General features: G+C 49.4%; 11 protein-coding genes across 11 annotated transcripts; 4 read left to right on the top strand and 7 right to left on the bottom strand.

Annotated features, from left to right (window-relative positions):
* Window positions 1-92: 92 nt before the first annotated feature.
* F5J12DRAFT_812179 (3-hydroxyisobutyrate dehydrogenase) lies at window positions 93-1,430 on the bottom strand. Its single transcript, XM_051744882.1, has 5 exons — window positions 1,103-1,430; window positions 951-1,050; window positions 817-922; window positions 396-769; window positions 93-346 (listed from the first exon to the last, which is right to left on the bottom strand). Exons 1-5 carry the CDS (start codon window positions 1,351-1,353, stop codon window positions 173-175), a joined length of 1,005 nt encoding a protein of 334 aa, XP_051602471.1. The 5' UTR covers window positions 1,354-1,430; the 3' UTR covers window positions 93-172.
* A 111-nt stretch (window positions 1,431-1,541) lies between these two features.
* Window positions 1,542-4,829, top strand: F5J12DRAFT_967060 (kinase-like domain-containing protein; the record flags this gene model as incomplete). The annotated part of the gene is made up of 13 exons (XM_051750020.1): window positions 1,542-1,823; window positions 1,873-2,103; window positions 2,164-2,265; window positions 2,322-2,454; window positions 2,507-2,692; window positions 2,747-2,985; window positions 3,038-3,343; window positions 3,412-3,483; window positions 3,534-3,617; window positions 3,672-3,737; window positions 3,788-3,890; window positions 3,945-4,222; window positions 4,272-4,829. 13 exons carry the CDS (start codon window positions 1,542-1,544, stop codon window positions 4,827-4,829), a joined length of 2,640 nt encoding a protein of 879 aa, XP_051602470.1.
* Window positions 4,830-4,904: 75 nt separating this feature from the next.
* Window positions 4,905-9,685, bottom strand: F5J12DRAFT_904081 (DEAD H helicase; the record flags this gene model as incomplete). The annotated part of the gene is made up of 27 exons (XM_051748478.1): window positions 4,905-5,104; window positions 5,157-5,225; window positions 5,288-5,346; window positions 5,397-5,651; window positions 5,767-5,797; window positions 5,852-5,922; window positions 6,033-6,106; window positions 6,158-6,184; window positions 6,236-6,416; window positions 6,467-6,747; window positions 6,808-6,940; window positions 7,063-7,145; window positions 7,275-7,454; window positions 7,508-7,587; window positions 7,635-7,687; window positions 7,738-7,811; window positions 7,854-7,904; window positions 7,957-7,994; window positions 8,044-8,224; window positions 8,276-8,442; window positions 8,495-8,621; window positions 8,701-8,734; window positions 8,780-9,145; window positions 9,198-9,230; window positions 9,281-9,375; window positions 9,498-9,506; window positions 9,587-9,685. 27 exons carry the CDS (start codon window positions 9,683-9,685, stop codon window positions 4,905-4,907), a joined length of 3,051 nt encoding a protein of 1,016 aa, XP_051602469.1.
* Window positions 9,686-9,845: 160 nt separating this feature from the next.
* Window positions 9,846-10,287, top strand: F5J12DRAFT_480483 (uncharacterized protein). Its single transcript, XM_051739630.1, has one exon. The coding sequence runs from the start codon at window positions 9,907-9,909 to the stop codon at window positions 10,159-10,161; it is 255 nt and encodes an 84-aa protein (XP_051602468.1). The 5' UTR covers window positions 9,846-9,906; the 3' UTR covers window positions 10,162-10,287.
* F5J12DRAFT_480482 (alpha beta-hydrolase) lies at window positions 10,288-11,823 on the bottom strand. The gene is made up of 7 exons (XM_051739629.1): window positions 11,543-11,823; window positions 11,365-11,490; window positions 11,204-11,313; window positions 11,062-11,150; window positions 10,988-11,013; window positions 10,795-10,924; window positions 10,288-10,744 (listed from the first exon to the last, which is right to left on the bottom strand). Exons 1-7 carry the CDS (start codon window positions 11,731-11,733, stop codon window positions 10,415-10,417), a joined length of 1,002 nt encoding a protein of 333 aa, XP_051602467.1. The 5' UTR covers window positions 11,734-11,823; the 3' UTR covers window positions 10,288-10,414.
* A 416-nt stretch (window positions 11,824-12,239) lies between these two features.
* Window positions 12,240-13,666, top strand: F5J12DRAFT_480417 (uncharacterized protein). The gene has a single exon (XM_051739627.1). The coding sequence runs from the start codon at window positions 12,356-12,358 to the stop codon at window positions 13,385-13,387; it is 1,032 nt and encodes a 343-aa protein (XP_051602466.1). The 5' UTR covers window positions 12,240-12,355; the 3' UTR covers window positions 13,388-13,666.
* On the bottom strand, window positions 13,470-17,646 carry F5J12DRAFT_480420 (FACT complex subunit SPT16). Its single transcript, XM_051739628.1, has 17 exons — window positions 17,527-17,646; window positions 17,348-17,461; window positions 17,205-17,289; window positions 16,877-17,154; window positions 16,620-16,826; window positions 16,367-16,567; window positions 16,153-16,317; window positions 15,980-16,104; window positions 15,493-15,928; window positions 15,275-15,445; window positions 14,917-15,226; window positions 14,745-14,860; window positions 14,503-14,688; window positions 14,156-14,445; window positions 13,973-14,105; window positions 13,728-13,923; window positions 13,470-13,673 (listed from the first exon to the last, which is right to left on the bottom strand). Exons 1-17 carry the CDS (start codon window positions 17,590-17,592, stop codon window positions 13,552-13,554), a joined length of 3,201 nt encoding a protein of 1,066 aa, XP_051602465.1. The 5' UTR covers window positions 17,593-17,646; the 3' UTR covers window positions 13,470-13,551.
* A 56-nt stretch (window positions 17,647-17,702) lies between these two features.
* Window positions 17,703-19,210, top strand: F5J12DRAFT_812141 (DUF572-domain-containing protein). The gene is given in 5 exon segments (XM_051744881.1): window positions 17,703-17,743; window positions 17,796-17,901; window positions 17,953-18,069; window positions 18,119-18,297; window positions 18,317-19,210. 5 exon segments carry the CDS (start codon window positions 17,728-17,730, stop codon window positions 18,757-18,759), a joined length of 861 nt encoding a protein of 286 aa, XP_051602464.1. The 5' UTR covers window positions 17,703-17,727; the 3' UTR covers window positions 18,760-19,210.
* Window positions 18,806-19,961, bottom strand: F5J12DRAFT_480358 (uncharacterized protein). The gene is made up of 7 exons (XM_051739626.1): window positions 19,734-19,961; window positions 19,610-19,681; window positions 19,538-19,559; window positions 19,433-19,483; window positions 19,262-19,375; window positions 19,153-19,210; window positions 18,806-19,100 (listed from the first exon to the last, which is right to left on the bottom strand). Exons 1-7 carry the CDS (start codon window positions 19,850-19,852, stop codon window positions 18,853-18,855), a joined length of 684 nt encoding a protein of 227 aa, XP_051602463.1. The 5' UTR covers window positions 19,853-19,961; the 3' UTR covers window positions 18,806-18,852.
* A 36-nt stretch (window positions 19,962-19,997) lies between these two features.
* F5J12DRAFT_812130 (RNA polymerase III subunit RPC82-domain-containing protein) lies at window positions 19,998-22,230 on the bottom strand. The gene is made up of 11 exons (XM_051744880.1): window positions 22,105-22,230; window positions 21,814-22,053; window positions 21,667-21,754; window positions 21,388-21,614; window positions 21,286-21,327; window positions 21,197-21,223; window positions 21,091-21,147; window positions 20,931-21,042; window positions 20,552-20,880; window positions 20,358-20,491; window positions 19,998-20,302 (listed from the first exon to the last, which is right to left on the bottom strand). The coding sequence occupies exons 1-11, from the start codon at window positions 22,171-22,173 to the stop codon at window positions 20,008-20,010; spliced, it is 1,620 nt and encodes a 539-aa protein (XP_051602462.1). The 5' UTR covers window positions 22,174-22,230; the 3' UTR covers window positions 19,998-20,007.
* F5J12DRAFT_812126 (uncharacterized protein) lies at window positions 22,231-25,625 on the bottom strand. Its single transcript, XM_051744879.1, has 7 exons — window positions 24,263-25,625; window positions 24,018-24,210; window positions 23,296-23,970; window positions 23,164-23,238; window positions 23,018-23,113; window positions 22,747-22,965; window positions 22,231-22,688 (listed from the first exon to the last, which is right to left on the bottom strand). Exons 1-7 carry the CDS (start codon window positions 25,526-25,528, stop codon window positions 22,663-22,665), a joined length of 2,550 nt encoding a protein of 849 aa, XP_051602461.1. The 5' UTR covers window positions 25,529-25,625; the 3' UTR covers window positions 22,231-22,662.
* Window positions 25,626-25,631: the final 6 nt, after the last annotated feature.

Genomic DNA, 25,631 nt, shown 5'->3' with positions numbered 1-25,631 from the left:
GAAGCAAACGGCAGCTTTTTGTCTTCGCCAAGACAAAATCAGATTGGCCGCCGGCCCCTTTTGACTTCGCTAATGTGATGCAACCAAGTATTGCCACGACAAAGGAACAACACTCCTGATAGCATTGAAAACAGGCTGACAATATGTCAATTATATATATATATCCACGGGCTCAATCGTGGCCATCTCCACTAAGGTCCTTCAGGTATCGGTATACAGACGAGAAGTCTTTCCTTGCAAGCTCAGGGGATACTTTCAACACACGGGCATACAAGTCTCTCGCGGCCTGCCCAAGCGGAAGGGGGCTCCTCCGAGCACTTGCGATGTCGGTGGCAAGTCGCATGTCCTTTGACTCCATCAGTCGCGCGTATTAGCCTCATGTCAATAAAAATTACCTTGATCATAAGGGCAGTGGCAAATCCACCTTCATAGTCCCTTTCACAGGGTGGTGACTTGTCTGGAAGAGATGACGGAACTGGGTTGTTGACTGAGGAGGCCCAACAGGCACCCGTCGAACTGTTTATGACACCAGCAAGCACGGCGGGGTCCAAGCCTAACGCTTGGCCGAGAAGCATGGCTTCGGCAACGACGATCTGTTGCACACCAAGAACCAGATTATTGCAGATCTTTGCACTAAGCCCTGCACCTGATGATCCACAATAAATGATCCGTTTCCCCATATGGGACAGAATTGGTTCTGCTTTCCGGAACGCTGCTTCTGTCCCACCGACCAGGAAAGACAGTGTACCTGCCTTGGCACCAGCGACGCCTAAATTATTGTCAGAGCGCTCGCAGCTACACGGAGATAACGCGCACCCCCTGACACAGGCGCGTCGATCATGAGTGCTTTCGACTCCTCGGCAGCGCCAGCAACTCGCCGCGCGACATCCACGTCAAGGGTGGTGGAGTCAATAAGCAACGTCTGTTGGGGTTTATCGGCTGCGAATGACCGTAGGGCGGGTATGATCCCCGTTGGATTCTGTATATACGGTTTGAACTTCCGGAGAGGAGGGTAGCATCGTTACGACGGTTGCGGACGCCCGGACTGCTCTGAAAATACATGACTATCGCGTAACGCATGTGTGGGTGTGTTGGTACTCACTCCTCCGGAGTGCGAACTACTTCGATGAGTGCCTCTGGAAATCGAGATAAGAAGCTGCGTTGAAAGGATACAGCACTCTCCGGAATTGCATCACATACGACAAACCCAAAGTCCGGAGACTCGGAGAACTTGTTAAGGAAGAGGTTGTGCGCCATCTCAGAGCCCATGCGACCCAGGCCAATGAATGCCGTTGTCCGGGCCCGCATTGTGCAGCGATCGAGCGTCTGGAGTGCACGAAATGTAGGTTTCATCTCCGATATGGGTTGGACGTCAGCGGTGTGGTCGACGACTGCAGCTGGCAGCACAACTCTCCAGTCTGGACCCGGGAAGTCCATGGCATGCGGGGTAACAAAGCGGATCACGTGCCGGACAACACCCAATGGCAATGTTACGTCAGCACTGTATTCACCACCACAGCAGCGGAGGATAATATTGGGCCATGCTAGCAGCAGCGACGTCGTTTTTCTCTAGGACGGCGATTTCGCAGTCCTATAACATCGGGGCGGGCAATGCAAGCAGGTCTTCGACACCGACGCCCTCTGGGTCGTCATCTTCTGTGTCACACACCTCGACGGCACGAATCGGCTTGTGGAAGGTGCAGGGCGCGGTGCACAAGGTCACAAATAAACGTGTATCTGTCTGGTCATTCGATAAGCGAGTTGAGATGGAAGGTTTGGGTCCCCTGTCAAGGGATCGCGTTCTGGAAGTTTTGAAGGCAGAGGTATTTTATACCGTCTCTCATACGGATATGTAGACTTGACCCACCGTAGGCTACTGCGCTAAGCAGACTTCGTCACCCTTCCATCCTCGGTACGGTGGATTTCTGTTCTAGGGAAGACGATATACACTTACAACTTTCGCTTTCGAAGAGATGGTCGAGCCTCTGGAGGAGACGAGGAACGAACTCATTTTCGCGACTGAGCCTGTCCTTTCATCGCTTGAGATGTCGATACCACAGAAATCCAGTCATACGCCGATCCGTGGAACTTGATGAAATCGAGGTACAGCACTTTTGATCTCCTGTCATTTGCGGCGAATACTCATGGACAACTAAGATTCAGAAGGGAATTCTCCAACTATGCAAAGGCCTTTCATTTCTCCACTCGTCAGCACGATTGATACACACAAACCTGAAACCAGAGTGCATCATCATTAATGACGCTGTAAGCGCTGTTATGTTCGACATGCGGTCCTCGTGGCCTCACAACGCATATTTCAGGGTGATTGGAAGATCTCTGGACTTGGCCTGACCATTCCACTGACCAACGCTGACGGGACACCTACGCGCTGGGAGTTCCCGGGATCGGATGCACGCGTCCCGTCATACGTTCAACGTTCCTTTGACTACATCGGTACATTCATACATTCAGCATTGCACTTCAGAAAACCTGATACAAGGAATAGCACCCGAATACGCTTTGGATGAGACCCTTGTCACTGCATCAGACATATACTCGCTTGGTGCCCTGGTATATGCAGTTCATTGTAAGGGCAAACCGCCTTTTCTCAACTATGGGAGTCTTGGTAGCCTTCGCGACAATGTTGGCCGGCCAGTACCAGATATTGGTCAGCTGGACACAGATTTGCAAGGTCTTATACATATACGCCTGAGCTTCGCGGGTCATTAATACAGCCTTCTGCTAGATCTTCTAAGGTCTCTTCTAACACGATCGCCTTCAAATAGACCCACTTCGTCGACTTTGCCTTCACACCCTTTCTTCTCGTCTCTGCCCATATCTACCCTCAATTTCCTCGATCGTTCAAATTTTACGACAAAAACACGAGAAGAGAAAATATCATTTATGAAGGGCTTGACTGGCGTCCTGAACAAGTTCTCTGAGGGGTTGAAAGTGAGGAAGATACTGCCGTCACTCCTAGAAGAGGTCTGTCGTCTGCGATTTGAAGTTCGGGCTGATACTAACACACTGAGTGTAGATGAAAGATACACACCTCCTTCCCTATATCCTTCCGAATGTTTTTGCCATCTCAACTATTTTGTCTGCTGTGCAATTTGCCCAACTCGTTTTGCCAAGTCTCAAACCCTTGTTCACTGTCAAAGATCCGCCGCAGAACATGCTAACTCTTCTTGATAACCTCGACATGTTGCAAAGTAAGACCGAAAAGGTCGTTTTCCGGGAGCGTGAGTGCGAGCAAGGCAACAATGACTTCTATCATTCACTAAATGCCAACCAGAGGTCCTCCCCCTTGTATACAATGCTCTGGAAGTCCGAACATGCTATCGTAAGCTTTGTCCCTGAAAAAAAGTGACCACATGTTCAATTTCTCAAGGTTCAAGAACAGTGCATTAGGAGTCGTGCCCAATTTATGCGAAACCTATTGATTATGCTGAGGTTTCTGGCGTCCTGTTTCCTCGTGTCGCCGTAAGTTCAGCAGTGCTGTCAATGATGCATATATTGAGCAATCAGTATAGTTAGTGTTCACCAAAACTAGACTACTGTCAGTGAAGGTAGCCACGTTAGCGACCTTCCTGAGTATGGTGAAAGTTCTGGATCAGGTTGGTCCTGTCTGCCCTTGCTACACTCCCGGGTAACCCTAATACTCCGTTCAGATAAATCTCACCCAAAAGCTATGTCCATTGTTGTCGAAGATTCGCACAAAGGAACCAGCTGTCATTGTGAATCCAACAACCTGCTCTAGAGTTGATTTTCTTAACGACGTCTGCAGATGGCCACTTTATCTGTTCAGGAAGCAATGGGCTTTAAGATTGAACGGGAAGCGGTGGCAACCCTTGTCCTTCCTCAGTTGTGGGCGATGTCCATGGGTCCTCGTGCGTTGATATTTTTGCTTCGGCAGTGACTCATCGGTCTAATTCATCTTTAAGTACTCAACATCGAACAATTCCAGCGGTTTATGTCCGTTATCCGCAAGCTCGGCGACCGAGTTGAAAAAGAGCACGACCAGTTCCTCCGCGACTCTCAACGCATAGAGGACCGATCAGCACTTGCTAATGGAGTCAATCTGCCTAACCTCAACTCTGGCGTTGACTTTGAGAGTTTGGTTGGACGTGCCAATGCTACTACTAGAGCTGAGGTTTTCGATGACCACCGTAAGAGCTGGGACGACGATGTGTGGGGGCCGATACTTAATGGTGGACATGAGGTTAGTGTTCATTTCAATTCTCAGCCTCTCGTATTGATACGTTGGACAGGTATCAACTCCCGGAATATCTGCTGCCATACCAACTCCACAGGTCTCTAGCTCACAAGCCTCGGCCCCGGCACTGCCTGCACATCCACAGGTACAGTCTTTACCCTCGTCTCCCAGGGTTTCAGCGGCCGCTCCACTACCTCGACCATCTCGTCTGGGAGCGAAACCTGTTCCTGCCACCTCCATCGAGAAGCCAGCGTTCTCTACGAGTTCCCCGTTGGGCACTATTTCTTCGATTGGCCGACCGATGAGGGTTTCCAGTCCGCCATCCAATCCTCAGCATGGTACTAGTTTCTCCAACTCATCATCAGCGATGTCCAAGCCGAATTACAACATATCCTTTTCCGATGTCATGTTGCCCGCCTCGAGTACCCCCTCAGCCTCCCCACCCATTAACCCAGCACCCAATTATAATTCATTCATGTTGACCAATTCTCCTTCTGTTACGACGCCACCTTCAATGGGTTCTATGCTAATGCCTATGCAGCCGACTAAGTTAGTCGCACCGAGTAAACCGGTGACCAAGGATGACTGGGGTGACTTCGACCCCCTGAAATAGGACTACGGTGTATTTACTACTTTATTAGAGTTAGTTGAGTTACTAAATCTAACACAATCAATGTCGCTGCTGTAGTTACGCAGCCTCGACCTCCACACCATCGATCGGGCGAACGAAGTCCGCCTTCACGATTGTATCTGCCCCGTCGAGCTCATTTTCTTGCCTCGGGATGCTATCGACATCGATCTCGAGGTTGAGTAGCCCGCGTAGGATTACCAAGGCTCCTATCTTGGATGAAATCGTGTTGTGCTCGCGGCAAGTTGGGCTTAATATACCTAGAGAACAGATGCCAACCCTGTTTGCCAAAGAAAGGGAAAGGAAACCTACAGTTCGCGCAACCCTCTTCGCATGGACAAGTTTCAACTGCACTCTGGGCCTTTTTCAGAATTTCCGAGGCTTACCCACGATAAGGATAAGTGAACATCAATATAACGACACAGACAACTCATGTCACTTACCATGGTCGAACGCTTGAGCCGTGATGCCACTGTTTCCCAGCGATTCGTAAAAAATCAACCTGGCAGAATTTAGGGAGACTGGTGGAAAGGTCGACTACGATAACCATACCTTGCTGGCCTTTTCCGCCGGGACTCAGCAGCTTTCAGCTCCTTCTCGGCGGCTTTACATTCTGTCTTGAGGCAAGCACCCAGTGCAAAGCCATTCATCCAAGCATGACAAGCAGAATGGATAGCTGCAGCAGGCGAGATTGCCTTGGAACGCAACAAGTCTAGAATATTTCCGGGAACGTCAAGCCATAACCCAGTTCCTTGTCTCTCCCAAGGTGGGGTATCGACGTCGACGACGTCGAGAATGCATTTATTCCTGAAGCCCTTGTGTTAAAAGAAGTCTCGACGCTACGCTGAATAACCATGCCTTATCTTGTAGAATCCTACAACAGAATATGGTAAGCACCCCTACAAATGACTGGTCAGAACACAGACCGTATACGACTGTGACGATTTCTACTCCTGCTCAAGTGATTAGAATATAACATACGGGCCCGCATCACACGACACACTTACTTCCGAAAAATAGCCTGTGGGGGGAGTCCGGTATCTCCTTGATCCGGTACGTCTGTTTGGCATCTATATCCCTGCGTACACCTAACTGAGAAGAGGCGGTGGCAGAGATATAATTTACGTACGTGAAATCTCTGCGAACACTTTTCAGTACACGCATTCAAACCAGGGGAACCATACATACCTGGGCGAAGTAATCCAGTTAACGTCCGCCCTTAGCACTTGCGCCATCCCGGCATCGTGGCTGACTTCCTTGACCTAAACCCCCCCAATCAGTAACCTACGACAATTAAAAATCGGAGGACGCACAATGAAGGCGAGGCCCTGATGCATGAACTGGCGGAGAATGAGCTTTCGGGGGCAACGGGGAAAGGCCGATGAGCATACCACACCACCTTCGTAAACCTCGAATAGTGCGCGCGAAAGCTCAAGTTCCTCCAAAATCTTAGCGCTTTGGCCGCCTTCCTGGACTTTCGTTACGTCTACTACAATGTATTTCACTTCCTCCGCACCCCGAATAGCCACATGTTTCTGGGGATACGGCAAATACTTTGGATGTGTGTGATACCTACCATAAGGATTAAGACGGTGGCATCACTTTTGGCCGTAAACACTCACCAGCCATCTTCGTCCCGGATCAACTTCTTGTCACATATCTCAGATAATAGGGGGCCAAAGAAGACGACATCATCCTTAGAGACGGGCAACTCGTGAGCCGCACATTGAATGTGTGCTTCAACTATTTCTTTGCTGTCCAAGTGAATTACAAGATCGTCAATCGGGTTGTTGTACAGCGCGTCAGGATTTTTCACGTATTGTTGGTCCAATGGGGACATGTCTGCAACTAAAACGGCCATAGAGTCACGGGCACGCCGTCCCGCCCGTCCTGCTTGTTGGCGCTGTGACGATGTCAGTAGTGTAGGCATTCGTATCTTCTTCTACTCGGTGGATGCACGCACGAAATTCGCTAAACCAAAAGGAAAACCGAGCATAATTACTGCGTCCAAAACGCCAATATCTATACCCAACTCAAGAGCGTTAGTAGCAACTATCCCAAGTAAGTTTCCGGAGAACGCCTCGTGCTCAATGCGCCTGCGATCCTAGATATATAACAGTGAGCCAGTGTAGTCGACAAACGAGAATATGCATGAACCTCCTGAGAGTATCCTGTTACGGCATAAGAGGAACTACCAGACCGTAACATGCCGCCTTACTCACCTCCACGATATGGCATAACCTTAGCGAGGATGTCCAGTCGACCTTCGGCACTCAGATCTGTGCGGAGAGCCTTCATTGCCTTAAAACTGTTAATGAATAACCGTTCGACCAGAGAAACTAATCTCCCTTACTAACTCGCATGCCTTGCGAATCTGTTGGCAGCCACTGGTAAACGCTTTGTCCAGTCACTCTCCACTGAGTTTCGTACCTTGCAAAATAGTATAACTCTGATGCCTCTCTTCATCAGAAACCTCATGAGTCTCGTTGCTTCAGACATTGCACTATGATGACCAAGCTTCGGGGCACGTTCGTCAACATATGGTGGTACCCAAACAAGGTAGTCTTTGCATCCGGAAGGCGCCCCATCATCGGTAATCTCCTCGACCTCCTACGTGTGGTGAATCCTCAGAGTATAAGGGTACAAATGCACATAATACAGACCTTAACGCCAAAAAGCCGCTGCATGTGCTGTGCAGGCTTGGTAATGGTTGCACTGCAGGAAACGAAGACAGTCTCACGATCTATACTTCGTCAGAGCGGGGGTGTTTTCTCACAATTAAAGACTGACTTCCAACGGCTGCACAGACGCGGCGGAACCGTCTAATCACTTGTGCAACGTGGCTGGTTAACACGGGTCAACTTGTGCTACCTCATCATGGACACGAACTCACCTGCCCATGAGGTCTGAGTAGTAGTGAAGTTCATCGACAGCGAGAATCTTCAGATTTTGCAAGAAGCTGCTACACTTTGTCAGTTGCGAATTCAAAATAAAGAAGGGTCAAAATACTAGCCTCCTCCATAGCTCCTCGTGTGGTAGAATTGACGCATGGATTGTATCCTGGATCGAGAGCATCGGCGATAAAAGCCGGGCCACAAACTGACGAACTTACGAAGTTAGTGAAGATGATGGAGGCACCTTCTCTGATTGCTATTCCTCATGCTGCAGCCACTCTCATTAACTGGACGAGAATACATACCTGCTCTGCGTTCTTGGGGAGTATCTCCATCATAGGTTGCCACATTGACATGCCGCAGTTCGGGACAGGACCACAGCAACTGTTCTAACGCAGTTCTCTGATCTTGGGCCAGAGCCTTAGTTGGATATACAAACATGGCAGTTGCACTCGGATCCTCCTCTAAAAATCGCAGGATCGGAACCTGTCGACATCAAGCATTACTGTAGTGGGAATCATACGAATTAACCCCTACTTGATAAATCACACTCTTGCCCGAGGCAGTGCTTGTCGATACAATTACATGCTTCTTGTCGCAAATGGCATTAATGGCCGCAGTTTGGTGTGTATAGAATGAGGTGATTTTCCTCGAATCACGAAGGGCTTGTTGTATCGATGGAGAGAGGGGTTGACTGAGAAAACCTTCGCCCGAGATAAGGAATTGACCAGTACGAGATGTGTTAAGAATGTGTACCTTCTCTAGCTGTTCTTGCCGGGAAAGTCCTACGGTCCATGATCTGCTTGGTATACCAATCTTGTTCTTGGATTTCCTGGATCACCTCGCCCACCGATGGACGGTTATCGGGACTCGGGACTTCTACCTCAGCTTTGAGTAGACAAGACCTCGCTTTTGGGTTAGCGGGGATATGGATCCCTCGCCGCCGCTTTCAGCAATTCCACAGGATCCTCTCCATCCGGCACCGTAGACAATAACCTGAAGGCAGGTCAGCGGGACACAAGGAGCGAAAGTCGCGCGCACTCATTCACGGCCAATTTGAACCTTTCGTCGCGGCTCTCGATCAATTTCTTGGACTGGGTTGTTGACATGGCAGGTGGAAGCGATAGCAAAGAACTTTGTGCGGGTGAGTCGTGTGCCGAGCGTTGCAGAGTGATTCCATACCCAGTACGCTGCTTCTTCCCTCTAAAGTTGTCTGCAAACTCTAGAACAAGGACGTGCTCGCCCTCCTCGATCCAAGGAAGCTGAGAGCCGGACTTCTCGAGCGAGTGGAGGGAGAAGTCTGGACTTTTTCGACCACGACATTGAACCTGAGACGACGATTCTGCTTGTATACGCAACTGGTCACACGCTATGTACGCGAAATTGATCAGGTCTGGGAGCAAAGCCCTAGAAAAAACGCCATGTGAGGTATGCATTCAAAGCGCGCAGAATCACGGACTTGAGCTCTGCGACCTGCGCGAGCTCCAACGGTCTGGATGGACGTTTAAATGATTAACTGAGGGAATACCAGTGAAAACTCGCCGCTTCAAAATGCCTTCTACAGAGGACCTGACCATGGGGAACGTAGTCGCTAGATGCTTTCGCGAGGAGACAAAAGCGAGTACAACATTGAGAGCCTGCAAAGTGACGTGAGATGGCTGCTGGTTAGACACACCTGTAATCTTTTACCTTGTAAACCTGCAAAACGTATGACAATGCATGAATTGACTCGGACACAGCGTCCTATGAGACGTTTTACCTTGAAAAGCTGAAGTGTAAAATGATGAAAATGTGTCAAGTATACGGGGCGGGTGCACTTGCATCGTGGAAGTATGCTGGCCACTCAACATCCTGCTCCTTCTCTTTTCCTTTCGCCTTGAAGTTTCTCTGCTTTTTCGTGGCGCTCTTCTCTGCATCGGTACGGTCCTCGTTGACTCTGCGTTTCATATTTTAATGAACCGGTCGCAAAGGATCCACCGATAGGAGCATTCCGAGCAATATCAGTGGAACGGTGTGACGCGACAGAGAGTGCATCACGTGCATGTGACATCCCTCCATTCTAAAGTCACGCAGTTCGGGTTCAGTAGGAACGGTACAGTTTGCACAAGACACCGAGGTAAGCCCATATCGCTAATGCACCTCAGTACACTAATCAGCGTAGGGTCGTCATGCGGGCACTCATCACCCGTTTTGTTCCCAGGGCTTCACTCCCACCGGCCAAGGTCGTCCCTCCACCGCTCACGAAAAAGCAGGAAAAGGCCATGAAAGAACCGCTGGTCAAGATAATGCAGAGACGTCAGGAGGAGGCTGGCAAATCATGGCCAATGAACTTGCGTATCGAGCCCATTCTAGCAAGGAGGGCGACGGGAAGCTTTCCAAAGGCTGTTAGGTCAAAGATGAGGAAGCTCCTGACCGAGCGGTGACGGCTAATTTCGAGGCATACCCACTTTAGAGAAGGTAAGTTTACATACTTCATGGCCACTTGCACATTTAATTTTTGCTGTCTGCTTGATTTGTTCTGCCTCTGGTAACTCCTTGTTAGAATAGCTTGTTTGCAAGTCAGACAGACCATTTCTTTCCGGCAATCCTCATTGACAGGACGATAGCTGTGACTAATAAATGCTTTACAGTTAATTATCCGGAACGATGCCCTTCCTGGAATACATTGGTCTGGTATTAAAGGTCTTGGTTTGATGCAGATCTCCCTTCTTCAAAAACCCTCTCAAACAAGGTATTGACTCGCTTATCCCACTGTGCACATATCGCATGTCCACCGCCCTCCCAATACTGGTACTCCGCTTCGGGCATATTCTGCTTCAGGAAAAGACTTTCCGATGGATCTACCATATCGTCTGTGTCACCGGTCAGTATAAGTACTTTGGGTATCGATGCGGATATCTTTCGTAGCCGATCTGGGCTGACATGGTGCGTGAAAGCAGCCGCCATCTGGGAGAGTGCACCTATGAGAGGCTGAGGTCGAGTTATTTTGAACTTCGAACGGTGAAGCTGCATATAGGGTAAGCTCAAAGGATGTTAAATATGCGGTCGGAACGCACACTTGCTTGAACCTCCGCGTTAGTTCTACCCTGAGGGTCATCCTCCGCTCTTTCTGCCAGCCACTTGGGTGGAAAGAGCATGTTCAGGACCACAGGAATCTTGACTTCTACATCTGAAAGACTGAGAAGCCTTGGAATGCAGATAGTAACATTGAGCTGATGTGGATGAGTGCCAGTCTCGTGTAATAGTTACCTTACTAGAGAAAACACCGTTTTCCACTACGCCATTAAATATCACATATCGTTGGCTGGGTGAGAGGAGCCTACCTTGGGTATGTTACGCCATGACCGTCCACCCGCCTTGGTGACCGCAAGGCTAAGAGATGAGATACGTTTAGGTATACGAGATGCGAGTTCTGCAGCTTGAGGTCAGACTGCACGTATGAGCCAACAGTCAAACAGAAGATACCTTGAGCAATCATTCCCCCCATCGAAATACCAATCACGTGGAGCTCGCGGTCCGCAGTCCAGCCGAGAAAGTCAAGCAATACAATGACGTCGTTAGCCATACCGCTAGTGCTGCACAGACCGGGTAAGCATGTTGACATGAAGTAAAGTGTAAAAACGAACGTATACGGTCCCCAGGGCGAGCCACTGTTTCCGACGCCGCGGTTGTCAAAGACTAGCACCGAGTACTGCGGCAGTCTCCCAAAGTATCTGACTTGGGGTAGCCAGCCTCCTGAAGTGCCGTTAAGTCTGCGGAACTGTGAGCGAGTTGAAATTCTCGTATCTTTAGAATGAAACTTACCCCATGATGAGAACAACTTTGATGGGCCCACTGCCGTGGACTTCGTAGTAAAGTGAATGGCTCTCGGACAGTTTGGCTTGGTGCCGAATGTCGGTAACTGGACATAAACCGCGACGAGTGCAAGTCAATGGGTCGAGTGTTGTCTTGTATACTGAATCGAATTCCTGAGATTCCGGCTTGGAGTTGCTCATTGCGAATGTCGATGACAAGGTAGGTGCTGCGGTGAATTTCAACTCGTGCCCACAGGGGGGATGCTGAATGCAATGGAGCCACGTGACATCATCATTGTCAAATTCAGAGCAGTTCTGCGCCAAAACTATATTTTTCAAGTTTCGCAGTAGGACCTGTCTAGAAATCCGCGGTGTGTAAGCAAGTACTAGGTCATCTCAACTAGGTTTTTTATGTTAGTTCATCTTTAGCGGCACCTACAACTAAGCACGGTGCCACCATCAGGCTGTGGAACCGAACTGCCCTGCGCAGTAGCGGGTCGCATCTGTGGGGAGTTGCAGAGTTGTTCGCTCTAGCATTTTGCATCCCGCGTAGTTGCAGCTGTGCGTTTTGTTTCCAGCCAAACCAATCCATCGTCCTAAGAGTGCGAGGATCCCTCTGGTATGTCTCATGGCTGCTTCACAGGTGCAATCACTTCATGGATCAATCGGCACAGTCAGTCGATATTGTCGGTACCACTCAACTTGTCAGAGCAGATTGCACCCCACACCACGTCAGATGGCGTTCCGGCTGGTCACCCGTGAGTGCCCTAATGCTGGTTGTCACATGCCAACCTTCCATATCTCACATTGAATCTACTCTTTCATGATTTCAGGTTTCTTGTTGCCTGCGCTTGTTTTCCTCGGATTGGCAGCGACGGCTATCAATTTCCTCTTTCTGAAAGGCGTGACCCAGAGTCAAGTCAAGGAAAAATTGGCTATCATCTGTGCTTCCCCTCTCGAGGTCTCGTCCAGCCCTCTTCGCTTGGCGTACACAGGGAACGATGAAGTCGACAAGACTATGTGTACTGTATGCTCGTTCTTCCATGCGCTTATGGGACCCTCCTACCTCCCTCTTCTCGCTGAAACTCTGGCCGGATTTAGTGCCTCGCTTGCATTTATCTTTGCTGAAGCCGCTCGTGATCAGCGCCCGTTCTTCATCGCCATGCCAGTTGTGTTTGGGGTGCTAATGCAAATCCTGAGCTTTGGATTTATAATGCCCCTGTATTCCTTGCTCTTCATCACAGCTGGCACGCGGGTCAAATCTGGAACATTAGGCGTTAAAATCAACCAGGCGAACGCAGAAGCCCTCTTGTTTGCCCTACTCGTGGGATTCGTCATTCCGACAGTATCCATGTTCCTGTTTGAAGATGCTACCGTCACTGCCATCTGGCAGTTTTTCCCAATCATCATGGGGATCTTGGGGTTCGCCCATCGTCTCATACGCTCTCCATCGCGGCATATCGAGTCCGGCTACTCCACTGTGCTGGCCATGTATGCTCTCGTCTTCGTAGCTTCGGCTGCAGTTCACATCCGTTATGTCTGGCCCCTTTTCACCGAAATTGATGCCTTGCAACATCTATTTCTGCCATATGTGGGGTCAGATGATCCGGCTTTGGCCCCAGCGGTTGAAAACATTGCGGAATTTTTCAAGTGGGATTTCCTACTTGGAGTGGCGTCCACTTTTGTGCTGCTTCTATCGTTTGCCGAAAGTCTCTTCCAATGCATTGTTATCATGGTCTGGTGTATTGCGACTACTGTTGTGCTTGGGCCCGGCGCCGCGATATCCAGCGTATTGATGTGGAGGGAGGAAAAGCTTAACAAGCCTGTTAAGACCCCGAGGGAGAAGGTACAGTAGGCAATGCAGGGCGTTCGCAATTTTTTCTGTACACATAGGCGCTACGTATTCATCTCGATCGTTTAGCGTAGAAGTACACAAACAGTAACTGCGATCATGTATGTGAAGTGAAGTTAACGAATATACTATACGTGGAAGAATACTGCATCCGCAAGAATGCTACGTCATCGTTTGCCTTTCCCATTAGCCTTGGACTTCGCCGCGGACTTCTTTTTGGGTCTCTCGTCGTCATCGGAAACATCAGAGCCTCGACGAGTCTTCGCTTCAGCAGCTCGCTTGGAATCAGCTGTGTCGAGGTTTTAATCAAGCGCCCTCAATGTCAAATAAAGGGAAAACGTACATTTCGCTGCTTTCCTCTCCAGTTCGTCCCAATCATCCCCCTCATCACTTGCGTCATCATACGAAACACTTCCTGACTCGTCGCTAGCATCAGAGCCATCGTAAGCACTGCCCTCGTCGCCGCTCTCCTCGGGTTCAGACTCATCTGAATCGGCTTCAAACTCGGACTCGCTCTCCGAATCTTCTTCAACTTCGCTCTGCTGTGGCGTTTAGCTATTGTCGCGGAATTGATTAACGAAGACTGACCTCCGCACCAGCACCACCGAGGAAGCTCCAACCGCCCTGTTGGAAGAATTCGTATGGATCGTCGTTGATTGTTTTCATGATCGGGCCCCAGTTCAGGTTAACAGGTCCCTCGCTCATCGGTATATCAACGGAGCTAGGATCATAAGCAAACTGCAATGCTGATTCAAGAGGAAGAATACTTACTCGAGCCAATTCTTCACGTCGTCCAACTGCGAGCTAGGTATCGAGTTGATGTGGAGAGGAGTCTTTGTGAAATCCTTGAAAACAAGAACCATGTCGAACTGTTTGAGAGTGAATTGCACGCGTTCTAACGAGGCAATCTCTATCTCATTGAGAGTGACAACGAGGAAAGGAGGCTCGATGAAGTGCACCAGACACTCTGTAGTTGGCTGCAGGCGCACGTTGGTGCGGAATGGAACTCCCTCAAACGAAAGCTCGCGGAAAGGAATGTCAACTTCCAAGGTGTCACCAGTCTACGTATATTAGAATAAGTTAAGCAGAAGGAAAAGAAACCCGAAAGGATTGCTTACGGAAGTCGAGGCTGCTTCCGCCACTCGCTCGGCGAAGAGCTTGAACTCTTTGTTAAGCATTTGCCTACGTTTCCGTTCTTGCTGTTCCATCTCAATTTCATCTTCGTCACCGTAACGATGTTTGCGCTTCCGGTTGCCGGTTTCGTCAAATTGAACATCAGAAGCTTCACGGAAGAATTGGATGTCCTGTAATAGGGTTTATTTAGAGAAATGACGGACACAAACATAATTTCAAAACGGACGTGTGCCTTCCTCTTCCCAATCATAATTGGAGCCTTTAAATGAACATGAACGATCACAAGGAGTTCCTTATCGCATGGTTGAAAGAAGAGGTGTTTTATGTTGCTGAACAGGACGTCTAAAATGCCAAGTCATCAAAATTATAAAATACGAATATCATGAATATAAACCCACCAATTTTCTGCGAACCCATGGGTGACTGGTAACGAAGACCATTTTGATGTATTTCGACTTCGCCTGGAATCCGTTTTCCATCCAATGCAGGGCGGACGAAGACTTCAGGGAGCTTGTGAGGTCTTCTGCCCTTGATTTCCACTAAAATATCTTGTTCAATGACATCCGCCATCTCTTTCTTCTGCTGTTCCCTCTTGTTAACTTCCTTCTTCAGGTCGGTAATCTGCTTTGAGATGGTATCGAAGCGATGGCTGTCAGCGGAGCGGTAGGTCACCGACCTAATAAATGTCGCATCCGGATCTTCAAACGGCTACAGAGAACCGTTAGCTACAACGGCAGTAGGGTGAGAATCACGTACCGTATCATCTTTCTTTCCAGCAAGTTGACCCGGTGTCTGGAAGTTGATGCGTAGGTAGGTAAAGTCACCCTCATCATTTTTGCTGACGTTTTTAATGGTGTTGATGTGAAAGGGAACGGCGAAGCCGTGCACAGGAAGAATGATAGTTTGCGCTTTGCGGTCGACAACGATCTGATAAACACGTCAGCATACGAGAATCAAAAAAAGGCACCACTTACACGCAACCCTTCAGCTTCCTTGGGGAGTGCACCCTCACCCTTATAGCTCTGGAAACGTTTCCAGCCCTTACCCTCCTTCTCTCCATGTTTGACACCATTCTCGGAGTACTTCGCAAGCCCTTCACGTTGAAGAGCTGCGTGTAACTCGATCTGATGCTCCTTGATTCGCGCAGCTGTTGTCTGCAGTACTTCCTCCTGAGCAGCACTTCGCGTCTTGTTTCGCAGAACTTTGCCTCCTACCGTCTTATTTTTTATGGGTGTGCCGTTGATAAGAGGTTTGATTGGAGGATTCTTGGATGACTTGGCCTGATCATCAACTTGGTCTTCCGTGGTGTTCAAATAGAACAAAGTGTCGGTAGGTAATTTAGCCCCGTCCGTGAGGAAGGTAGCTTTGTCAGGACCAACCCGAACTGTGTCGACGAGGTGCAATGCATACCTGGTTGAAATGTCAATACGGGATCAAGTGCTTGCCGCCGAAGGGACTTACTTCTTCCCTGTGTCGTCCACCAAGTCGGAGAATCCTAAAGACAAGTTGAAGACCATGTTTGTCCGCAAATGCCGTGCATTCTTTGACGACAAAACATAGGTAGAATCTCTGAACTCAAGACCAATCTGCACCCGGTTAAGAAGTGTCGAATGTAGAGTAGTTGCCTGACTTACCACAGAACCGACATTCTTGACAAAGTGTTTCTCCAGCTCGGGCTTCTTATCCTTGATATACTCCAGTGACCGATGGTAGACATCACGAGCTGTGACGCCATCCTTCATTTCGCGCATAAGCTCGGACTGCAATGATATCAAGAGGTTGTAGATTTCCTCTTGCTCCTGAAAGTGCGTGAGTGGATTACGACACAAGCAACGCATTACCATCCACCTTGGAAGGGTCAACAATTACACTACGCCCAAGGTTGGCACAATAGCTCTTGTATCGCATGCCAACTGCAATAAGGATAACACCTTTGTGGGCAATAGGGTCCGCCGATGAGATTGCTGTGGACTTGAGGTCATAGCCAGTGCTGGTCGACCTTGATTGGATGATGGGTGTGTAGCAGAACTCTGTCGATGCCCAATCAACCTTATAAATAGTGGTAAGCCAATCTGGCGCCACGGGCAATGGACCGACGAACATCTTGTAGGCCACGACCTTTACTCCAAACTCTCATGTCGGGACCTTTCACGTCATCGCCTTCTCCGGTCCCTATCCGAAGCTCTATTTGACTGGCAAATTGGTCGTGGGTGATCTTTGCTTCTTTGTCAAGAATCGTCTCCAATTTCACCATGATGTGATAAATGAGCAGAGTCGATGTTAGATTTGCGGCCGTGCGTATGGTTTTCTTGCGGATGCGATCAGCGAGCGCCTGCATAGACAGAACTCGAGACGTACCAATTCCTCTTCGTCTTTGACAGCCATGTACGCTGAGACCGCGGGGGCCAAATCCACATGTTCTGGTTGCTGTGCAACCTTCGAGAGCGCCTGCTCCCACTCTGTTATCAATTTTCCGGAGTACGACTCTTTCACGAGAGTGGCGATGCGTTTGTGTGACGCATAAGTGTCCACGAACTTTGGAAGTGCATCCGTCGGAGGTTCCTTGGCTTTAGCCTGAATGAGTATTTCAATGGGAACGGGAGGGTTTCCATCTGTGATCTGTTGCAGAAATTTTGCTGGGGGCATCTCAATACAAACAGACATCGGCGGACGGATGGCGGCACACCTTTGCTGGCTGAACAGAGAATAAAGATTTTCTTCTTGTCAAATAGGATAAATGTAGACGGAAATTCGTAACCAAGAAGCCAAGTCTGCAAACGGAGGTGGTTATAGGTGTTCCGTGACCTCGCTGCAGCTGTGATGAGTTACCTGGAACGCGGTGCCCTTCCGGACTGGCTCGTCCTCTCCTGCAGGGTCTCCTGAAAGGAGCAAAATAGCATCTGAGTCCGCTATGGACCCGAACTCGTCGTTCTGGGTGGCATTCTAGAAAGCCGCGTCCCCGGTCAGCAGTCAAGGAGCATCCAGGATACAAGGGGGGGTGCGCGCACATTCCAGTTGTCATAAACGGTCTTTAGCCGAGCGTTAATGAGGGTTTTATTGAGTTGAACTGCCATGGTCCTTGTGGCCAATGTCGGTGGTGGTCTGGCGTGGGTGAGGAGCACAGCGAGCGCGCTGGTGGCCGGAAATTTCTTAAACGCGTTCAAGGTGTGTATTATGTCAGCAATCCTTGTCTCGCTGCTACTCCCACCATGTCCGAGCGCAAAGGTATGTACCCAGTCATCACCGAAAGTTGTCTACTGACTGACCACTTTGTCAGTTTTGAACAAGTACTTTCCACCTGACTTCGACCCTTCGCTCATTCCGCGAAGAAAGGGTCCAAAGAACTCCCAACAGGTCGTCCGTCTGATGGCACCCTTCTCTATGTGAGTCCAGCTATTTGTTGATGTTAGTCATCCATCTGACAGATTTTCCAGGCGATGTAATACCTGTGGAGAATACATTTACAAAGGAAAGAAGTTCAACGCTCGTAAGGAGACAGTTGAAGGAGAGGATTACTATGGCATCAAGATATTCCGGTTCTACATCAAATGGCAAGCACCCTGTTCCTTTCACCCATGCTTGAAGCTAATCGTTTATTAGCACACTATGTTCCGCCGAAATTACCTTCAAAACAGACCCAAAGAACACTGATTATGCAGCAGAGCACGGAGCCTCACGCAATTTTGAACCTTGGCGGGAGGAAAAGGTCGGTGAAGAGGAAGACCGCCTTGCGCGGCTAGAAGAAGAGGAGAACAATCCCATGAAAGCTCTCGAAAACCGTACCACAGATGCAAAGAGGGAGAATGGACATCCTCGATGCACTGCAAGACATCAGAGCTAGAAATGCTCGGAACGACCGTGTGGGACAAGTAGTCGATCTTGCTGCCCGGATCGCGGCTGAAGAGGTAGAAACCGAGGAAGATCGACAGCGCAGATTGGAAGAGGAAGAGGACGACGAGATCGTACGACAGGTGTTTACGAAGGTGTCTATGCCCACACCACCCGAGCTACCTTCCACCTCAGCCGGTTCAGAATCATCAGCCGCAGTGTCATCGACGTCACGCACGGTCACTGTTAAGCGAAAAGCAGATGATGTTGAACCCGACATCCGTAGTCTACTTCCACAACCCGATCGCGCTGCGGTAGACGCTAAAAGCACAGCTACAGCAAAGAGAACCAAACTAGACCTCAAAAACAAGTTGGGAATCAAGGTTGCGAAGAAGGGCAAAGTTGCTGTATAGATCTAGGATTCCCGGCATAAAATAATCTATGTGGTACGCTCACCCAACCGTCGTCAACCAACCAGTCAATCACGCATATCTACTACAACGATGCTATCGCTGAGCGGCACTGCTGCATTCACTGACACGCGGTGTGTGCCTCCGACGTCGTCTACTCCGGCTCCCGCGGCTTCGTGGATATGTCCCAAACACGTGGAGTCGACAATGCCTCAGTTGCCTCAGCCTTGATGAAAGAGTTGGGCACCCTACGTACTTCCTCTTCCTTGTTTTATCCAGGGTTCGATACGGTGGAGTGTGGGTGATTAATATCTCTGTATCTTCCGGTACACGCTGGTATATCGCTGTTGGTGATCGTTATCAATGAGAATGTTGGTATACTATCATGCGATGTACCTTTTGCCTCTGTGGAAGAGGCGTATTGAAAGGCACCTTCGAGGTGAATCGGGGCTGCCTTGAAATGTGTGAACCCTCTGCACACACAAATCACCCCGCAACTACTCACTGGTGACCCATATACCTTCCAGACTTTACCTGATGGTGCAGTAAAATGCAGAGACTCGTGCTCGAGATAATACAGCCCAGCGGATGCCAAACTTCGTACAGTCGCTCGAGCACGCTGGATTAGCTGAGATGCTGTCACTACAGGTGGTACATCAGTAGAGATGTAGTTCACCTCTGGTTGGAAACCATAGTCCGGCCGCGCCCAGTTCTCATCCAAGCATAGCTGGGCAGAAAATGTTGGTTTAATCGGACGAACTTTACTTCTGTAACTACTCACGTCGTGATTGCCTGCTACGATGCTATTTATATACGACGTTAACAACAATAAGATGAGGCATTTTGCACTCACATTTTGACAGGGTGTTCCAAAGACGTTAACCAGTCGATAGTCCGGGTGAGTTGGGGGAGCGCCCCATAGCTGCTGAGATCCCCTGCATGAATTAGAACATCACCAGGGGGCAGTCGAAAGATACCCGAGTGGGTGTCGGATATGCAGACGAAGCGCTGTCCAGCCAGGCCCAGGGTGAGGAGGAGCCTCTTGCTGTGGAAAATGTAGGTGAACCGATACTTGGGGGTCGAGGCGTGTCGTCATGAGAGTATCCTGCGCAGCAGCGTCTACCGTGTCCTCGGACAACCTCAAGGCTGTCCAGCCCCTGACACGATGAAGAGTACAGTAACGTAATGCAGTTGTGGACACTTCGAGTCGTTGTCTCAGGGGAAGATCAACTTCGAATACTTTCATTATCATCATTCATCACTATTTCTTCCTGGAGCAAAGTCTCTGAGGATGAAGACAGCCTCTTCAACTCTCATCTCTAATACGCTCAACTTCTCTCTCCTCCTCTTCCACTCCGACAGTAACTCTCGTTCCCTCCGAGTCAACAGCTTCTCATCTTGGGCAACATCCGTACGCTCGCATTTGGCCAGGACCGCCCTGATCTCAGGCTCTTCCTGCTCCGCTTGTCGTCGTGCACTTATATTGAACAGGGTTTTGTAGAGACTACTGAGTAATGTTGAGTATGCTCTGTCGAGGTCAACGTGCCTAGGAGAGGGGAAGTCAATGTGCTACAGTGATGGCGTGAAACGAGGTCGCCTACCAAAGATAGAACGTCCGTGTCGGATTATGGTCTGTGCTTTTAGCGATCTCTTGGGTAGAAATCAAGCAGTCAGATGACATCGCGGATAACAACGGCCTAACATCCTTGTTAGCCATCATGGCCACCTTTGCTACCTAGACCACAAACGCCTCGTCCAGCATTTCTTCGTTGTACTAGCACAATCGACGACGCACCTGTTTCTCGTCCATCTTACCAACGTCTAGTAACAATCGAATAATCCTCACAGCATCCTCGCCGTGTCGCTCTCGAGCCACAGACTCCAACACACGTCTACGGAGTCGCCGGCTGATAATATCGAACTCCACATAAACTTTGTTGTCAGAGTGAGATAGGAACGATGCAGCACGACCGGCGGGGGTAGGGTTGTCAGCGCTCGCCATCAATCCTAAGTATTGCCTGACTAGAGAGGCATTGGAAGGCTTTTTCGAATTTGATGCGAGACCTGCAGAGAGGTCCTCATCGTCGGGTATGTGCATGACGATGGCATTGGTGGAGCAAGGGTCTATTCCTCGTTAAACAAAGTCGCTGGTTCAAGTAGCGAGAAAGTAATACCCGAACGAGCATCAGATAGCGATTTTTGCTTAGATTCAGTAGCTTTTAGGGTAGCTCTCATGACAACAACGGCATAGCGATTGAACCGTTCTTCGACGGCTGTTTCAATGAGCTGGATTACTGTCAGCTTCAGAGAGTACGCAGAATCGGTTATGCAAACCTTATTGCGGATATGGACATCGAATTTATCCAAGTTGACTCGAAAGTAGACGTCATCCTTTCATCGATAAGTTACACTGTTCGGTGAGCAATAAAGTGGGGCTTACGTCTACCACTTCCTCTGCAACCTTTTTCTGCGCCATCATGCAAGCGTCTGTTAAAGATGCACTACCATCAAGACAGTTAAGAATCTCACTTTTGAAGACCGATGGTTCAATTGGTCTTTTGGCTTTGGTTTCTTATGGTCGCTGAATGGTCAACGCAAGGTCAAGAGTAACACGCAAAGCATTTAACATACCAGACCGACTCTTTCTGCCTCCTCTTCCTCCCTTTTCAAACGGGCTTCCGCCACCTCCTTGGCCTCACGCAGTTCCCGTGCAGTCGGGAACCCGGTCAGTTTAGCCCTCTCCTCGGCTTCGTATTTTATACGCTTATCCCGCGGCGACTGGTGGGAAAGCAATGTCGATGGTTTCAAGTATGATTCAGATACTAACTTATACAAGGCCTGGGAATACACGCTGGTATCTGAAACTAGTCATTAGGATGTGCTTGAAGGGTAGGAGAGAGCCAAACGAACTTTTAGGGTCATATATCGAGAGTTGTGATATTATATCCAGTGGGCGAAGTTTTCCATGGTCTAGTACAAGTTGCACGATCTCGGCGGCCTGTAAGGCAATGCGCACACGTAAAGCTGGAATGATAAGACAAGGAGCTGCATACGCACTGCGTTCCCGAACATGTTTTCCACTAACCAAACATACCGTCCAAATCTCATTCGCTTGAGGCATTCCGTGGTGTTGAATTCTAGTACCCCACCTTCCTCCTCCGTTTGCGCGTGCCAGAGAAGGTTATGTTGCACTAATACAAGGATAGCGGCGCGCACGGTCCTTGGTTTTAATCTAGTATATCGTAAAAGTTGCGGGAATGATAGTCGTCCACGATGAAGCAGGGCTGTAGCAATATTCTGTGGAAATGAGACTGGGGAATACGTTTGCTACGACTCCTGTATACTTACTGTTGTAAGTGGACCGAAGTGTGAATGAACCACCTGGGTGCACAAACGAACCGTTTCAGCATCGGCCATGGGATTACTGCAACAGCGGAAGTAGCGTGAAAGATAGCATGATAGTCTACGTAGCGTCTCCTTTCTAAATTCTGTCAACAGCTTTCAGCCGATTGGCTTGCTACTGCCATCACAAAGTTCCCAATTCACAGAGAACTACGTAGGGCAGCGAAAGAGAACTGAATTTCAGCAGTAATACAACCAACTAGGCTACGAAAGTATGCATCGATACGCCAGGACTCATTCTACCCAGCCGCCGTCTAGTTGATGTTCTCCCGCTACCCAATTATCGCCCATCTTGTAGATTCATCGTGCTGAAAATGTTAGTGCAATACCATACCAAAAGAAACAGTAATGAAATGGATACGATAAGAAATTCGAACTTAGCCTTTGAAAGCGCGGGGCATTGGATGACGTAGGGTAAGGTCGATGTTGATGAGCGAGTGTGCGGGAATAACTTAAAGTACTGGATGCAGCCAGCAACGTCATCTGGCCGGATGAGTGTTGACCTCACTCAACTCGAGCTCTTTTTGGTTCTAAGATGTCAACAGATGTCAGCGAAGGCCGGTGCGGTTTAATATAACCAGTACTGACCTGGTGTGCTAGGAGGTGGGTGCCCCAGGTCTTCATCAACCTCATCAAAACCCCTCTTACAAGAGAGTTGGCTGGAAAGCGTGGCAGTACTCTTGTCTGAAACAGCATCCTGCTCAGCCCAGTACTCATCGTCGTCCTCACCATCGGCATCGACCCATCCCCACTCATCCCCGTCAGCCTGACAGGAATTTATATCAGATAGCCGGCCAATGTAGTCACCTAAGCGGATAAACTTGGTTTGTGTATCGGTAGCCAGCGACATCTCACGTACCAGTTTTGTGGTCATGGTCGTCAAGGTAAAGATCAGGTTGATGACCTCGTTCGGTGGGGGTGGAATGCGAACGTGATGTGGCGTTCTCATGAGGGTCTATGTCATTTATCAGTCCAACTTTGTGCGACGAGGAGAGGAGTACATACCCTTCTCAGAATGGTGGCAAGCTTCATTATTCCCGTGATTTTCCTCAATTTCTGTGGGTAGTGTATCATCGGTTGCTGCGTTATCAAATGAACGTTCACAACTGAAACAGCAGGGGGAGTGATTGGGCATACTAGAAGTCGGAATCTGTGGCTCTTCCAAGTTAGATGGCTCCTCGGGTGAGCTCTCGGAAGAAGATGAACGACGGAGCGCTTGGGGCATCACTGCCCCTGGATCGGAGTCATCGGTAGTGGCCCCGACTTCGTGAACACCTGCAGAAGCATCAAGGGCATCAGCCGCATCCTCTCCGACTTCATACTGTGTTGAATCGCCAAACTGAGAGTCACCTTCAGCTTCGTCTAGATCCTCTTCTTCTCGCTCGTTGTATTCTTCAGGAAGAAGATATTCTTCATAATTCGTTTGCTCGCCACCAAGTCTGAAATCCACAGGGGAGACTGTAGCTTCTGTATCGGCCGATTCATGTATTTGATCTGCATCTAGTATGCCTTCAGTGGTAGCGTCTTCAACTCCACGATTGGAGTTTTCATAGTTGCCTTCCTCTTCCAGTACTTGCGCATCGTTAGTAGGCACCGCGTGATGATCAACGTCCTCCTCTGATTGTGGGACAAAAAGTTCGGCACCTCCTTCTGATAACAGAGGTCCCTCCTGCTGACCATCAGTACCTTCGGGAGCAACAGGAGGTTCATCGGCCGATTCGCCGGTGCTATCGACAGGATGTATGGTCGCTTCTTCGTGATTTTGAGCGCCGTGACTTTGCTGCTGGTCGCTAGCCTTTGTGTCTTCTTGATCTGTTGAAGGAGTTGAGTTAAGTAAAAGTGGAAGCAGACACACTAACCGTTGTGCTGTTTATCACTAGCGGCCCTAACAGCCAAGTCCAATCTTTGGATCTGTTCTTGGAGAGCATAGTAACGGAAAATGAACCGAGGAATAGTCGCAGTAAGCCGCAGTCGTAAGGGTCCTGCAAAGTCAGATCCATCGTATAAAACGTTCAGGTCATGTAAACTAAATTCGCGCGCGTGAATGTTATCCTGAAGGGCCGGTAGGTCAGCAAGCGAACGATGAACATGCAACGCAACTGACCTCAGAAATAGTTAACTGCAAGTCGTAGGCGTCAAAGACCAGTTCACCTTCAAAACTATTGGGGATGGAGGAGAGAAACTCTTCATCTTGACGAAGAGCATCGAATACGTTACTTATGGGCTCGTAGTACAAGGTCGGGCTGCTCTCCAGGAGTAGGTGGTAGCTGCCGACTGCGCCCTCTCGACTCTCATGCGGGGGGCTTTGCGAACTAACTTCCGCGATCGGCTGATTGAACAAACAGAAGAGTGCCTCAACGGAAGACTCGACCGACAACAGAACCGCTGGAGGTGGGTCAATATAGACACCCTCAGATATTTTAAGGGTGTCATCAACCTCCCCTCCCTGCTTTTCTGCAGTAAGATGGCTGACGCCAACATCCTCCGAAACGTTACCCACAGAGTGAGTAGCGCGTTCTGCATAATCAGGTGGAAGGTCTGCACTGGGAGGATCGTGACCGCCCTCCTGGGCCAATGATTCATTATGGTCGCCGTCGGCTACGACTTCCGAATGGAGAGGGGTGTAATCACCATCGGATAAAGGAACAGGTACTGCGGTCGGTAGTACCTCATACCCAGGATTAGATTCTTCGGATACCTGTGGTAGGTCTGCGATTCCCGAACTAGACTTTCCGTGAAGTTCCCCGTCTCTATCCGAATCAACATTAAGGGCCCCATTGTGCGAGAGGCTTTGTGAAGCCTCTAAATGAGGATAAGATTCCCCGACAACGTCAGAAGCGGTGCGTCCAACACGATTCAGTTGCGTATTTGTGGAAGTTTCTTGCAGAGGTAATAGTTCCGACTGGGGCACATCATGTACTCCGTGCTCGGGTTGCTCTGAGGGGACATCTCCACTGTGTTCAATTGCCGAAGGCGCAGTGGAATGCGAAGATTGTTTTGGCATGTCTTCTGCTGCAGAATGATAAAGATCAGACCCAATGGATACACCGCCCGCCAGATGTAGCGACGGTTGTTGTTCGAAGGCAGGAAGTGGGGTGTCGGCACGAGAGACGTCAAAGACCTCGACATCAAACGACTCTCCTATATCGCCTGTAACCAAAATTTCCATTCCATCGGCCATTTCGTATTCTGGGTGATCCCCACCGTACTCCTCCATGTCCACTTCTATGCTGCCTTCCCCGACTGGATCATGGTCCATCGAAGCCTCTGGAAATATCTCCGAAGAGGATGGGTTCATAGGAACGTCAAGATCATGTGGAAAGTCAATCATTTGTGCATCGTAAGACTCGAATATCGACGAAGTTGACATCGCAGCTGCAAATAATGTCTGAGGTCCTGAGAAAGAATGCAGAGTGGGGCTGGGGGGTCGGTGTCTTTGGGTGCTTTAGGGCAGGTACATGGTCCGTGCGAGC

The sequence above is a fragment of the Pisolithus orientalis genome, assembly GCF_024613125.1.
Source record: "Pisolithus orientalis strain OTSU chromosome Unknown F5J12scaffold_6, whole genome shotgun sequence".
NCBI classification, from domain to species: domain Eukaryota; kingdom Fungi; phylum Basidiomycota; class Agaricomycetes; order Boletales; family Pisolithaceae; genus Pisolithus; species Pisolithus orientalis.
This window is presented reverse-complemented; position numbering and strand designations above follow the sequence as displayed.

What these genes read in the sequence shown, in the direction of transcription:
- F5J12DRAFT_480420 (XM_051739628.1), bottom strand. Translation starts at nt 17,592, where the DNA reads ATGGCAGTTCAACTCAATAAAACCCTCATTAACGCTCGGCTAAAGACC. An exon ending in TCTCTGTTCAGCCAGCAAAG is followed by an intron (nt 17,155 to 17,204) that starts GTGTGCCGCCAT and finishes AGATGCCCCCAG; the next exon opens with CAAAATTTCTGCAACAGATC. An exon ending in TAATTGTTGACCCTTCCAAG is followed by an intron (nt 16,318 to 16,366) that starts GTGGATGGTAAT and finishes ACGCACTTTCAG; the next exon opens with GAGCAAGAGGAAATCTACAA.
- F5J12DRAFT_480483 (XM_051739630.1), top strand. Translation starts at nt 9,907, where the DNA reads ATGCGGGCACTCATCACCCGTTTTGTTCCCAGGGCTTCACTCCCACCG.
- F5J12DRAFT_812179 (XM_051744882.1), bottom strand. Translation starts at nt 1,353, where the DNA reads ATGAAACCTACATTTCGTGCACTCCAGACGCTCGATCGCTGCACAATG. An exon ending in GGGATCATACCCGCCCTACG is followed by an intron (nt 923 to 950) that starts GTCATTCGCAGC and finishes AAACCCCAACAG; the next exon opens with ACGTTGCTTATTGACTCCAC. An exon ending in CCACTGCCCTTATGATCAAG is followed by an intron (nt 347 to 395) that starts GTAATTTTTATT and finishes ATGGAGTCAAAG; the next exon opens with GACATGCGACTTGCCACCGA.
- F5J12DRAFT_480358 (XM_051739626.1), bottom strand. Translation starts at nt 19,852, where the DNA reads ATGACGACACGCCTCGACCCCCAAGTATCGGTTCACCTACATTTTCCA. An exon ending in GGAAGGTATATGGGTCACCA is followed by an intron (nt 19,211 to 19,261) that starts GTGAGTAGTTGC and finishes ACACATTTCAAG; the next exon opens with GCAGCCCCGATTCACCTCGA. An exon ending in CTCTTCCACAGAGGCAAAAG is followed by an intron (nt 19,101 to 19,152) that starts GTACATCGCATG and finishes GATCACCAACAG; the next exon opens with CGATATACCAGCGTGTACCG.
- F5J12DRAFT_812126 (XM_051744879.1), bottom strand. Translation starts at nt 25,528, where the DNA reads ATGTCAACTTCGTCGATATTCGAGTCTTACGATGCACAAATGATTGAC. An exon ending in TGCAGTTAACTATTTCTGAG is followed by an intron (nt 24,211 to 24,262) that starts GTCAGTTGCGTT and finishes CCGGCCCTTCAG; the next exon opens with GATAACATTCACGCGCGCGA. An exon ending in CGACCATGACCACAAAACTG is followed by an intron (nt 22,966 to 23,017) that starts GTACGTGAGATG and finishes TTATCCGCTTAG; the next exon opens with GTGACTACATTGGCCGGCTA.
- F5J12DRAFT_812141 (XM_051744881.1), top strand. An exon ending in CTGATGGCACCCTTCTCTAT is followed by an intron (nt 17,902 to 17,952) that starts GTGAGTCCAGCT and finishes CAGATTTTCCAG; the next exon opens with GCGATGTAATACCTGTGGAG. An exon ending in TTCCGGTTCTACATCAAATG is followed by an intron (nt 18,070 to 18,118) that starts GCAAGCACCCTG and finishes ATCGTTTATTAG; the next exon opens with CACACTATGTTCCGCCGAAA.
- F5J12DRAFT_480417 (XM_051739627.1), top strand. Translation starts at nt 12,356, where the DNA reads ATGATTTCAGGTTTCTTGTTGCCTGCGCTTGTTTTCCTCGGATTGGCA.
- F5J12DRAFT_812130 (XM_051744880.1), bottom strand. Translation starts at nt 22,173, where the DNA reads ATGGCCGATGCTGAAACGGTTCGTTTGTGCACCCAGGTGGTTCATTCA. An exon ending in AAAACATGTTCGGGAACGCA is followed by an intron (nt 21,755 to 21,813) that starts GTGCGTATGCAG and finishes ATTGCCTTACAG; the next exon opens with GCCGCCGAGATCGTGCAACT. An exon ending in ACACGGACGTTCTATCTTTG is followed by an intron (nt 20,303 to 20,357) that starts GTAGGCGACCTC and finishes CCCCTCTCCTAG; the next exon opens with GCACGTTGACCTCGACAGAG.
- F5J12DRAFT_480482 (XM_051739629.1), bottom strand. Translation starts at nt 11,733, where the DNA reads ATGAGCAACTCCAAGCCGGAATCTCAGGAATTCGATTCAGTATACAAG. An exon ending in AAAGTTGTTCTCATCATGGG is followed by an intron (nt 11,491 to 11,542) that starts GTAAGTTTCATT and finishes ACAGTTCCGCAG; the next exon opens with ACTTAACGGCACTTCAGGAG. An exon ending in TCGCCCTGGGGACCGTATAC is followed by an intron (nt 11,314 to 11,364) that starts GTTCGTTTTTAC and finishes CGGTCTGTGCAG; the next exon opens with CACTAGCGGTATGGCTAACG.